The 12,799-nt window shown below is 44.8% G+C and overlaps 1 protein-coding gene across 3 annotated transcripts in view; it reads right to left on the bottom strand.

Moving 5' to 3' along the window:
• Positions 1-2,184: 2,184 nt before the first annotated feature.
• Positions 2,185-12,799, bottom strand: part of hivep1 (HIVEP zinc finger 1) — a 47,933-nt gene continuing 37,318 nt past the window's right edge. For all 3 annotated transcript variants that reach the window (XM_030062890.1, XM_030062891.1, XM_030062892.1), the window contains exons 4-9: positions 6,356-12,174; positions 6,107-6,240; positions 5,772-5,947; positions 4,890-4,991; positions 3,596-4,128; positions 2,185-3,309 (exon numbers count right to left, since the gene is read on the bottom strand). In XM_030062890.1, coding sequence (XP_029918750.1) covers positions 2,185-3,309; positions 3,596-4,128; positions 4,890-4,991; positions 5,772-5,947; positions 6,107-6,240; positions 6,356-12,174 — 7,889 coding nt within the window. The remainder of the gene's footprint in view (positions 3,310-3,595; positions 4,129-4,889; positions 4,992-5,771; positions 5,948-6,106; positions 6,241-6,355; positions 12,175-12,799) is intronic.

Below are 12,799 nucleotides of genomic sequence, written 5' to 3' on the forward strand. Positions count from 1 at the left end.
TAGTGCAGCATTAGAGCAAGCTTTGTCTTCATTAAAGATTTCAATGTGGCTGTGGAGCCGCTGTGATGTTACAGTGATTGTGCATGGTGTCACACAAGCAAAGGTTTGGGAAGAAGGCTGATTTTGCTCTGGCCCTCTTCACCAGCCTTTCCTTGTGTGCTCAGCAGTGGCAGCTTTTGACCTCTAGGTGTCTCTGTTAGCTCACTATAGCCTCCCCCAGAGGTTGCAGACCTGAGGGGGGGAAGACGCTGCTGTACTGTAGATGGATGACTCACCCTCTGAATGGTGGAATGAGGAGGTTTTCACTGTAAGCCTCTTGAGATGAGAGCGAAGTTCCCTCATTGAGATGAAAGTGAAGTATTCCTCATTGAGGCCAGATTGCTATGTTTGACCCTGATCCTTCGAGAGCTCTCAATCATGATTTTCCCTATTAAATATTAAAAAAAAAAAAAACAGTGGACAAATAAAATCTTTTGGTCAAGTGCCACTCGCTATAGGTTCAATTGACAAATTGTAATTTTAATGAAGTGTATTATTGTGACGCTGAGAGGATCACTACAATGTCCCCAGAAGATCGACGTGAATAAAAATTATCTTTGCGTAACTGTTCACAATATTTCCACTGAATTAGTGAGGATCTCACTGCTGAAGGAGCCCTGTGTTGTCACAGGCAAAGCAGTAGCAGATGAGTCTTTGGCTTGCAAAGCAATTTTTCTTATTGAGACAATCACAGAGTCAGCCATTCAGTAGAGTAGCATATTTTAAAAGAAAGTCCATCAGGCGGCTGAAATCCCTGTGAGATTCACTGTTATGCAAGAAGCTTCATTTTGCGCTGAGCAGAGGATCTCAAAGGAGGATGTCAAGAATCTGGTGGTAACGATAGACCAGATGCCATGCAGTTACTGTATATATTGGAGAAAAATGAATAAATAAAACTTTTTTTGTTTACTTGAGAATAATTTGAGTGCTATTCAGATGTTACAAATCATTTTCCTGGGGGATCTAGCTTATAGCACATCCAATCTGTTAAGTGGTGGTGTTTTTTGGTCAACCTCATGCTTAGGTTGCTCACTATATATTAAAAAGTGCCCTATATAAATCACATCATCAGAGAAGGTGCCATTTATTTCAAATCTCATCTGGAGGGATGTTTGTCTATACATTAATTCAGCTAAAACTGGTAGACCTGACTTTGGCAAATTTAATTTATGTTATAGGACGATGTCACATGTTAACTGCAATGTCAGACTTAATCAATAGGTGACAGTCCACACTTGCTTTATATTCATCAGTTGAATTAATGTGAAATTCATGAGGATACATCAAACAGAATCAATTTCACATGACTGTCCCAGTGATGCCACTGACTGCATTTACAGTAGATGCTTTTATTGGGTTAAATTTGTCTGCTGACTGTTAAACAATATTTTCTGACAGCCTACAATTTGAGATTGTACAGTTTGAATGAATATTTGTCATCCTTGGTATGTTGACTGGGACACAGTCCAAAGAACATTGTAAAATATATGGTGGAAATGTGCTTTCTGGTGTTTGGAAAACAAAATAGATTGACACCACTTCAATGTTTGTAAATAAATTTTTACTGATACAGTTAATAATATTGATACCATAATGTAAAGCTACCATAATGCACATACCTATGGACTTATGAATCGTAATGGGCACTAGATGGAATATAATAAATATTTGAACACAACATCTGTACACAGAAATATTGCCCCAAAATCCATAGAAATGTACATATACCAGTACAACATTTATTTTTCCATAAATTTACGAATGACAAATTCTCCAAAATAAAACTGATATCCTCAATTTTCATCTCTCCTTCTACTTTCATTTTTGAAATAAACACAACCAACTACTGAATTTTTAAGGTATTATGTACAGGTTCCTAAACAAGAAACTCCAAAAAGGCACAATTGTCTGTACAACATGTACAAAAAAGAAACTGTCTGGAGCTGACAAAAAAGTAAAAATAAAGTGATTGGTCATCATCAAAATCATAGTCATCATATGATTGCACATACAATATGAACGTCAGTATCTGTGCTTTGAAAGGCGATTTGCAAAGAAACAAACCCCTGAAGAAGTGTTTTCAGTCTTACAAAGTGACAAGCATTACAAAAAGAAAACAAAGAAGAGCTTTCCAACTGGGGCTATTCAGGTGGCGATGACCAGTCTGTCCTCATCATCACTGGACACCTCATTATAGTCATCAGTTCCCTTCTGCCAGGAGGACACCAGTGGCGGCCTTGGAGGTGCAGGATCGCTGCCTACCCCAACTGGTAACTGCTTAACATTGTCTGCTCCACTCTCAGGTTCTAGTGATGGGTGGTGCTGTGGGGATGTACCCCTGTCCTCCTTCTCCACAGTCTGTGTGACCTCTGGTCTGCTTTCACTCCCTGGACTCAACCTACTGCCTGATGTCCCTTCTGGAGGGCTGCTGACCATCACAGGGATGGGTGGTGAAGCAGACATGCAGCTCCTTGAGGGACCAAGTCCATGATCAGTTTGAGAAGGCTGGGCTCCCAGAGCTTCTGGACTGCTCTGCCTCTCTGAGGGCCCGGGGAGAGGACTTAGGGTGGAGAGAGGGCTGAGGGAGGGAATGAGAGCAGGCAAGGCGATGTTGACTATTTGCAGGCCAGGGATATGTGTCTGGGGGCCGATACTGCTTTGGGAGGTGGGGCTTGCAGCTAAAACCTGCAGGCCCAGGGTGGCATTGAGGGTGAGCCCTTGCTGGGGAAGCAGTTGGGTGGATGCCAAGCCTGTGTTGGTCAGCCCCATGAGGTTAAGTGTCTCCAGACCCACAGGCTGCAGAGTCTGAGCCTGCAGGCCAGCGACCTGCCCAAGGGGGAAACAGGGCACAACGCTACTGATTGGTTCCTGGACCACAAGGGGCTGGGCATGAGAGCTCTCTGGCTGGGGTGAAGTGTTGGGAGCCGGTAACGGGCTGGTGTTCCTGTGGATGACACTCACTGCTGGGATGGTGAGCTGGACAGGGCCAGCCTGAATTGGTACAAAGGTGGAGTAAGCTGCCAGCCCAGCAGGAACCAGCTGGATCCCCCCGACCGGGACCATGTTGTAGGGGGAACGAGAAGGCTGCTGGGAGTGCAGGGGCAGGTGGCTAAACAGATGTGTCTGGGTCCCTGCTCCTGGTGCATGGGATAGGCCCTGTGGGGGAAAGTGCATGGGACCTTGGGAAGCATAGGAGGAGGTCTGGGTGCTGCGGTCCACTGGTATTCCTGACTCACTTGTCGACACAGTGGGAAGGGTGGATGAGCTGTCCTGTAAGAGGAAAGAGAGCAAAAGGATCATCAATTTCATTCTTGACTTAAACAAAATCCCAGTCATAGGATTTGAAGGGGATGAGAAGCGCAATACTATTTGAACGAAGCCTCCAAGCTAAGAAAAATTTACCAGAAGACTATTCACCTTTTCAGAGCTTTCAGAGGAGCTCTGTGGAAGAGTGTTGCATGCGGGAATCAAGGTAAGGGTATGGATAGGAAAGAAAACGAAGGGAGACAGGCAGGGAGGGGTGGAGAGACACACAATGAGAATACATGGGTCTCACCTGGCTGAGCTTTGAGCCCTTGCCCGGTACTGGGGGACTAGGGGGCACATCAAAGTCAGGGTAGTCGATTGACATCTGCCTGCATGGTGACACAGGGCTCATCATGTGCACTGACTCTGTGTCTGAGGTGTAGAAATCTGAGGTGGGGACAACAGGCGGAGGAGAGCTAAGGAGGGGGCCTGGGCTGGAGCAAGACCCAGAGATGGACATCTGCTTGCACAGGGACACGGGGCTCATCATGGGTACAGACTCGAAGTCTGAAGTGTAGGAGTCAGGAATTGGAGGTTGGGACAGAGGGAGGGGAGCTGAACTGATGGACATCTGGGCTAGGAGAGCACTAGGAGGGACCTCGGCCTGGTTGGAGGGGATGTGTTGAGGGCTGGCAGAGACAGAGGGGTTGGTGGACAGGCCCGACTCTGCCTGGCTGTCCTCCTCTTCCTCCTCGTTATCATCATTCTCCTCATCGTCAGGGCCATCAGAGTCATCACCGTCTGAATCTGGACGATCAGCACTGCTCACCTGACTGCGGTCTCCTGCAGTTGAGAGAAAAAGTAAGTAGGAAGACTGTCTTTATATTCTACATTTTCGTCATCAGTGCTAATGCATAAAAGATAAGCTATTAGGCAGCATTTAAACCACTTTCATTCATTAAAAATCCAATATTCTCATCTGTTTCTCTGACATAATGAAAAAATCTACCACTCTGGAATAACATTTCATGTGTTGTACTGCTGCAGCAGTGGTGTTTCACAGCCTAGACCACCACAAGCCCCTGAGCTCCATCACAGGCAGAGAAGGAAAAACAAATATGCTCTTAGAGACTGGGACCATAGAATGCTTTCAGGCAGCTTCTCTCTTTTTTTTCTAAAATTAGACGCAGCAATTTCCTCTTTCTAAACGCTGTGCATGCCGCCCACATGCACTCTGAGTTAACAGGGGAAGAAGCTGCATTTAGAATTTGTAATTAGACCATGGCACAGCTATTGATCGGCATAGCTACAGAGCACAAGCAGGGACAATCCGCATTTCACATCTTTACTATTTAAAGAAGGACAATCCTGTTGTTTGTTTCTATAGGAAAATGGGGTAAACAAGATTCTGCAGTGTTCACCCACTACTATGCATGTAACAATGTACTGGCAATAAACCCCTGAACTAATACAAAAAGCCTTTATTCCCGTTTAATACTTTAGATTCCAAGCATTTTTTCTATATTTGGTAGATATGGCTCCAAAGCACAATATCTGCTGTGTATTTCCCCTCCAAGTCAAGAGTGAGCAGTGAAACACTGTACCCGAATCCTCTGCATCCTGATCCTCAATGAGACCCTCAGGCACCCCCATCTCCATGCATTTCTTGCTGTGGGCCTTGGATTTCATGTGCTTGGTCAGATTTCCTGCAAGAGGAGAGGCAACACACTCTTAGGGTGGGTGAAACTTGAACAATAGCACAGAAGGACTTTATGTAAGAGAATGCTGTCTTTGGGCAAGCTGTATGTAAAGGGTGAGTAACTGATAAAGACATTTTTAAAGGAACGTGGGTTGCTCTGACACCAAGTACTGTTCTGCAGTGTCGCGTGGGTAGGCAAGTTCGATAAAGACTGGTGAATCATACTGTCTTCGTTTTCTGAGATGGTGCAACAACATCTTTAATTCCATAGCTCTTAACAGGAAAAAAGTCACTCACAAAATTTAAGATAGAGAAAATAGCTCCAGAATTTCAACTGTGATTATGAAAATTTAGCAAACTGAAAGTGCAGATGTTTGAAGTTTGACTGAACCTTGTGGTTCTCAATAGATTAATTATTTACTATATGCAATTTTTTTTTCCACTCCAAAGCTATTGCTCTGTAAAAGTTTAAAGCTTGAAAAAAAATCCAATCTATTAAACATAAATAAATTTTAACACCTGTGAATACATCTCACTGGACGTTCCAGACTTTTTTGTTTTTCATGTAATTGACTGATGTGAATGTTTAAGTACTAACAGTCACTCCCTCTCCTCTGCATAAAAAAGCTAATTAATCAAGTGGTTCTAACTTGCAAATTTCCCCAGAGGTCAATAGGGAAACCATAAAAAACACATTTATCTTGATGCACGGTGTTAATACAGCCATGGTTTCAGATTTATGGTGTTTAAACACTGCAGCCTGGATACTGGCATACTGAGCTCTAACCTTTTGTCTTGAAGGAGAAGTTGCAGTGGACGCAGTGGTATGGCCGGACATCGGAGTGGGTGCGGATGTGTTTGCGCAGCATGCTGGGTTTCTTGCAGCGGATCCCACACTCCTCACAGATGTATTTACCACGTCCACGTCCACGCACATAAACATACTCTTCATTAGATTTGTATCTGTAAAGTTAGTGAAAAGAATTAGGGAGATATAAATTCAGAAGACAAGCACAGAAAAGTACATATTTGTATTTTGAATATATAGCCTATGTAATTCAGCAAGTAAATAGGTCAGCGAGTAATTATCTTGTAAGACTTCTTCATTGCTTATCTTCATACCCGCCATCAAATATTTTGATCCGCCTTGGTTCTGTTTTGGATGACAAGTCTTTGTCTGACTCATTGTTGGGCTGAGTCTCTGGTTGCACTTTGCTTCGGTTTTCAGCTGTTATAGACTTCTGGGTTATTAGCACCTGCAGAGAGTATAAAGGATCTACTGCAGTATATGTTATGTATTCACAATTACCATGCAATTATCAGTATCCTTGATTAAAGAATCAACACAACAACACAACATAACACTCTTACCCTGGGCATGATGTCTTTCAGCTTGCCTGAGTAAGACAATATATCAGATTTTCCACTTGTCCTTATCGCTGAGGTGTAGAGTATTTTCTTGGAGCTCTGCTTGGAGTCAAAAAGAGACATGAACACCTTGGTGGGCAACCCAAGTGGGTTAGGGTTGTTGGGGCTTACTGTCCAGGCAGCATATGCTGAAATCTTCAGGTCCGTCTGTGGAACATGGAGAGGTTTCCTTTTCATCAAGAAACACCATGTGAAGGTGGTGGCAGTCTTCAGGCTGGGAAAAGACAAGCGATGACTGTCTTTTGTGTTAACCACAGAAACAGAAACAGATGAGGTCAGTTTCACCTGACCACCATGGAAACTGGAGGGCCTTATCGGTGATTTGGCAGGAGTCCATCTCAGTTCCTCAGCTTTGTCTTGAGGCTTCAGAGAGTTGTTAGCTTGGATGGAAGTGCCATGGCTGCCTGGTGTATTCAGCACAGAGACTGGCACCTGGGGAACTACAGTAGTTGTGCCTTTTTCCAGTCCAGTGCTATCAGGTGACATAGGTTTGCAGTCATCAGTAGCCTCTGAGTCCCTCTCCCCGTCTAGTTTATCCTGGGGTAGTGGTGGGGCCTCAGTTTCAATGGGACTGTCTACTGGTTCAGTGGTGCAAATTTGTCTGACAAGTGTTAATTTCCGCTGTCGAGTCACCTCTGCCACCTTGGAGTTGAGATAGTTGACTGACCTGCCATCAGTGAGACATGCGACACCATGCTCATCCTTAGCCCGCTTTTGGTGTTTTTCCATGTAGATGTCTAAGCTATTAGCAGGGGATAGCATTCTTTTGCTGGAGGCAGTTGGTTCCTGCTGTGGGCATAAGGTCACTGATGCCAGTTTCTGTGTGCAATGTAAAGACCCAAGAGAAGGTAATCTTTCTCCAGTATGGTTGTAAGTGCTGACTCGTTGAGTTTGGGGTCTATCCTTACTTACAGTCGGTGCAGGATGGATGTCACCATCTACACTAGGAATGGATGGTAGGCTGTTTTTACTGGACACAGAGGGAGCAGGGTTAATTTGTTCATGGGTTATCAGGATCTGTGGCAGTGGGGCAGCACTTGCTTGGACCTGATTAAATGGGTCCCTTTGTTGTGCACCTGGCAAAACAACACTCTGTGTCTTAATCTCAGAAGCCTGATGACTCTGTTGAGCAACATAGACATTTTGGAGCACATCAGAAGACTTTGAAACACTCAAAATCTGATTGGCAATAGGTATTGTTAAAACTGGCATGGCTATCTGAGTCCCCTGGGTGCTAGAGAATGAAAATGTTTGGCCTGGTCTCAGAGCAGGACATTGTAGCTGGTATTTGGGCACAAAACTTTTCTTTTCTTCAGAGTCAGCTGACTTATTTTGGATATTTTCACGACGGACCAAAATTTGGCTCAGAGGTTGCTGTATCTTTTGGCATATTTGAACCCTTGATGTTTGATGCCAAGGGTGTGGAAGGCCATGGACTTGAGGCTGCTGAGTTGGGCTACCCAAATTAATACTTTGCACCATTTGCTCATTCTTCTGCAAGGCTGCTTCTCCAGAATGCAGGACAAAAGACTGGGCCATGGTGGGCTTATTGGCAATATGAATCTGTTGGGATCTGTTTTGAATTAAAGAGCTTACATTAGTGATGGAAAGTTTCTCCAGAGGGATGATATTTTTCCGGACAGGTTGCTGATTCTCTGGACCTATCTTTAAAGACATCTGGCGCACTAATGGCCCCCGTCGCCTCTCAATGAGTGGCACCTGGGCAACTTGGGACATTTGTGTAGTTTTTGGCTGAGCAACTGGGGACAAGGATCTGCTGGGAGATACATTTCCACAATCAAAGGATTTGCTACGGTAGTCACATGAAATCTCCACAGATGGTGTACAAGTGATCTGTTCAGATGCAGCGCGCCTCATCATGCCAGGTACACCAAGTGTATTGAAGGCAGTTGGTAACCCTTGAGACTCTGGAATCTTGCTGACACACTCCCCTCTAGAAGGGCTCTCTGATCTGGTTGGCTCATCTCTGTCAAAAGAGGCTGAAACACTTGAGCAACGAGAAAGACTGCTGTCCCTGCTGAGGCTTCGTGAGAGGCTAGACTCAAAACTGGATTCACCTGAGGAGTGGTCCATTTGAGCAAGACGAATTCTCTTCTTTTTAGGAGGAAGTTTTTCTGCTGGCAACTTGGACAAACTCTCACTTCTCTGAGGCCAGTTGAATGGATCTGCTGGCTTATCTGCCGGTTCAGCAGTCTGTGTCTCATGTTCTCTGTCAGGCTCCTCTGTGACCAGAATTTCAGGAACCTGGATGTTATTTTGACGAACCAGACGAGACTGGTGGACGGGGGTACAGTTTTCACCAATTGCTGCTAGTGTGCCATCGGTGCACTGTTCCATCCTTTGTTTTCCATAGTCAGCACTCTTGGGTATTTTGTCATGGTAGCTGTCAACTGTAGCATTTGCCGTAGCATCTGTTTTGCCCTTGTTGAGGGCATCCTTTTCCATACTATCAACAGGAGAGGTCCTGTCGAAAGATTCTGATGTCTCAAATGAATTGGGTCTGCTGAGAGAGTTGGTGTGTCTGATGACTGAAGTACCGCTGCCTTGCCTCTGCAAGTCTCCTTTTGTAGAAGTGCTGATCTGGGCTTCTCTTATTGGTGACAGTCTGGAATCTGAAGTGTCTATACCTCTTGCTACAAGTTGGGGCTGAGGTAGGTTTGTCTGGTTGTTTTTAGGCTGTATGTCCACCATGACAGCATGCTGAGAAAATGCCCGACCTGCCAAAGCTGTTGGTAGCTGACATGAATCAAAACTGACAGAACAAGGAGGAATGGTGTCAGTTGGAGACTGGTCATCATCATCACCAACACTCTTCATTTTCCTTCTCTTTCTAATTGATGTCTGTTTATCAAGTACTCCTGAAATGCCCGGTGATCTGTGAATTATGGGCTGCTGTGTGTTACTCTGAAAAACATCTTGGTCAGTTTCTTTAAGAGGGACTGGCTTGTTTTTTGGACCATGGAGCTCAGAGCAATAAAATTTCTTGTGATTTTCAAAATTTTCTAATTTTCTGTACCGGTTACGACAGGTCTCACATTCATACATTGTGCCTTTACTCTGCAGAGGCTTTCTGTTTCTGTCCTGACTATGTTCAAAGGATCTGCTTCTTTGCATCATCTCTGTGGAATTAATTGGACCATGATAGCCCTCATCCATGGAGCGGACAGAAGGGAGGCCATGCCCCTCACTTGTGGAAAAGTCCTCCACTGCTACTTGCCTGACTAAGGTACGAGAGTGTATTGCTGGATTTGGGGTAGATGGGGCTGATGAAAACACATCATCATTAAATGAACTAATTTTGTCATCAAATGACTGACAAATTCGCAAAGGATGTGGCTGGGGGGCAACATTAATGGGAAGAGCAGAGTGTCCTGGTGTAGTAGGCATAGAGTTACTCCTTGTTATTGGCAAGCAATCCATTGGTGGGTATTGAGGAGGTACAGAGAGAAGAAATACTGGCTTTGATTTATCTGTGGGGGTAAATGGGGACTTGGGGATATCTGAGCTGGAGCTAGACCTTCTTCCCATTGGTTTTAAGTCAAACTGAAAAGAGTCTTTGAATATGTATGATTTAGGGGAGTCTATGCTACCTCTCCTTGAGAGAGAGGTCCTTCTTGGCTTGACACTGTCCAACTGCTTGTTGTCAACCACTGCCTCATTGTCAGATATCAACTTTGAAATTCGCTCTTCCAGTGAGAGTGTTTTTGCTTCCAGTGGTGGACGCATCTGTCCCTGTGTGTCTCTTGGCTTTTCCTCAGCTGCTACATGCATTACTGTGGCAACCACAGGAGGGACATTGGGTAGAGTGTTCTTGGAAACATCTATGTCTCCTGGTGGAGTTATCTTTACAAATGGGCTAGGGGGACTCATTGCCTGGTCGGCACTTTCAGAGCGTGAAAAGTAGCCAGAGTCTGTACTTCCTAAACTGCGTGGGCTAAGTAGGCACTTTGCCTGTTGCTGCTGGGAAAAGTCTGTTGCTTGTTGTCTCTGAAGCTGAGCATGTCCACCTATCAGCGGAGACTTGCAGTGCTGGTCCTCGTCTTCGCTCACAGTGTCTAGTGAGGGATTTGTACAGTCTACCTCTTTCAGAGATGACAGGACTGTGATGCTGGATCTCAGATTGGCTGTTTGGAACTCTCGTTGCCGTTGTGCAGCAGCTTGCTCAGGTGCTGAATCTGTCACTCGTGGACTATCAGCCCTCAGAGGGGAGACATTAACTGGGTAAACAACTACCTTTGGAAGTGCAGCTGTCACTTTGGGCTCATAACTCCTCTGACCAGAGGCTGGTTTGATAGACTCAATGACAGCTGATAAATCCACCTCTCCATGGCTTGCTTGGGCTGTACCTGCACTATGCAAACTACTTTCAGACAAAGCTGTCACACTGCTTTGTGATGAATCGGGGTCCAAATCTGCAGTGCTACCATCCTCATCACTGTCCCCACTGTCCTCTGCCTCTGAATGTGTCCCAAGGGCTTTGTCAGATTCTTGGGAGAGAGACCCGCCACTAGATTCGGAGCGTGCCACAAGACCTAGTTTTATAGCATGGGCATGTGATTTCTTATGCTTGTACAAGTTGCTCTTTGTTTTGAATGAGAAACCACATGTAACACAAGGGTACGGTCTTTCTCCTGTGTGAGATCTTATATGTTTGAGCAGCACACTGGGCTTTGCACATGCACGATTGCAATACTCACACACATACTTCCCCGGCTTCTTGGGCTTCTGGTCTTTAGCCACCTGCTCAGCACTAAAGTTCATAACTGTTGCCATCTGAACTTGGTTACAGCCTGGTGTAACTGGGACCTGAATGGTGCTGGGAACACTGGCTGAGAGGGACTGGCAAGTGTGCACAACTGGTGGCTGACTTTGTGGCAAGGAATTGGAGCCTGACGGGACAGGGGCATGAGTTATGGTGGATGGTCCGGCACTGAAACTCATGTGCAAGCTGGGCTTTTCCTGATTCGAAGCAACAGGTATATAATGTGGTGCAGAATGCTGAGAAGGCTGCAAGGGAGCACCATGTGCAGATGTCTGTATATTTCCTTGTAGTGGTGCTGCAATGCCAATGAAGTTACCTTGTTTGTCAACATAGTAAGTCTGCATATGGGACGGTTGAGTCTGGAGACCAAAATTGACAGCTGGCATCGCTTTTGTTTCACTACCGGGCTGAGCAGTGATGGTGGAAGCTGGTTTTCCAATAGCTGCAATTTGCAAGGAGTTTTTCCTCTCAGCCAGTGTACTAAAGTCTTGCTCCATGGCCTTTAGTAGAACTTCAAGGGGGGCACTGGTGTGGTAGGAATCCCCCTCAAAACTAGGGTTGCTGCTCTCACTGTCTTTTGGCTGAGACACTTCAACTGCAGTTGAACACTCCTTTTCACCACTGATGGGATGAAGAGATGGTGGCCTTGAAGAGGATGGTTCTACCTGATTCAACCTTTCATGACCAGTGGCTGATGATTCATCTTTAGGTGATGCTGAAACTGTTTGGGCATATTCTGGGTCTCTGTTCCCACTGGGTGACCTAGAGGGACTGTGGGAAGGGCTGTTTGAGTATGAGGAGCAGGATGGTGTAGTTTCCTTGGATGATGCTCCTTGGAGGGGAGTTCCTGATGTTTTTGACTGGAGGGGCTTCTTCACTGGCGATTTAGGAATTTTCTTGAGCTGATTCTCTCCAACGACCTTTTTCCTCTTAAGGCCTTTTATGTTATCTGCATGTCTTCGGCAGCTTTCAGATGTCCCTGTGGATACAGATACAAGAATATGATTTCATAACCTGTTATGTCATGTCAAGCATAAAGTGGTGTCAGTGAAATGAAAAAGACAATATTCCTCACATATCAATTTCAAAATAAGAAAAATGGAATGTGCACAATCAAGCTGTCTTTTTTTCAATACCTTCCAATCACTCTACAATATGGCCAGAGTGAGCAAAATCTTACTAGTGGGAAAATACATTTTATTTCCTGTGCTGGTTGAACTTCCTTATGGACTCACGAAACTAAAAGCACTGGAATCAACACTACACAGCAAACACATTTTTTCCCAACTTAACACACCCAAGTCTAAGTTTACACACCTTTTTATTTTGCACATATAATTTACCCACCTTTTTAGCCTTACATGATTTTTTGGTTGCTTTGTCTGCTAATGATCAGTTTAATCAATGAATAGTTGACCCGCCTCTTATTTAACTCAGCATTGCTGTTTATAAGTCAATACTATGGTCAGAACTAGAATGCTGTAGTGTGCTTTAATTCCTACATAATGAACTGGGATTGTGCTTGTTTGTGTCTTATTATCTGAAACCACAAGCATCCATTGATTCTGCAAGGAAATTATCAGCCCATAGAGTAAGTTTAGTGT

The sequence above is a fragment of the Myripristis murdjan genome, chromosome 11 (assembly GCF_902150065.1).
Source record: "Myripristis murdjan chromosome 11, fMyrMur1.1, whole genome shotgun sequence".
NCBI classification, from domain to species: Eukaryota; Metazoa; Chordata; class Actinopteri; order Holocentriformes; family Holocentridae; genus Myripristis; species Myripristis murdjan.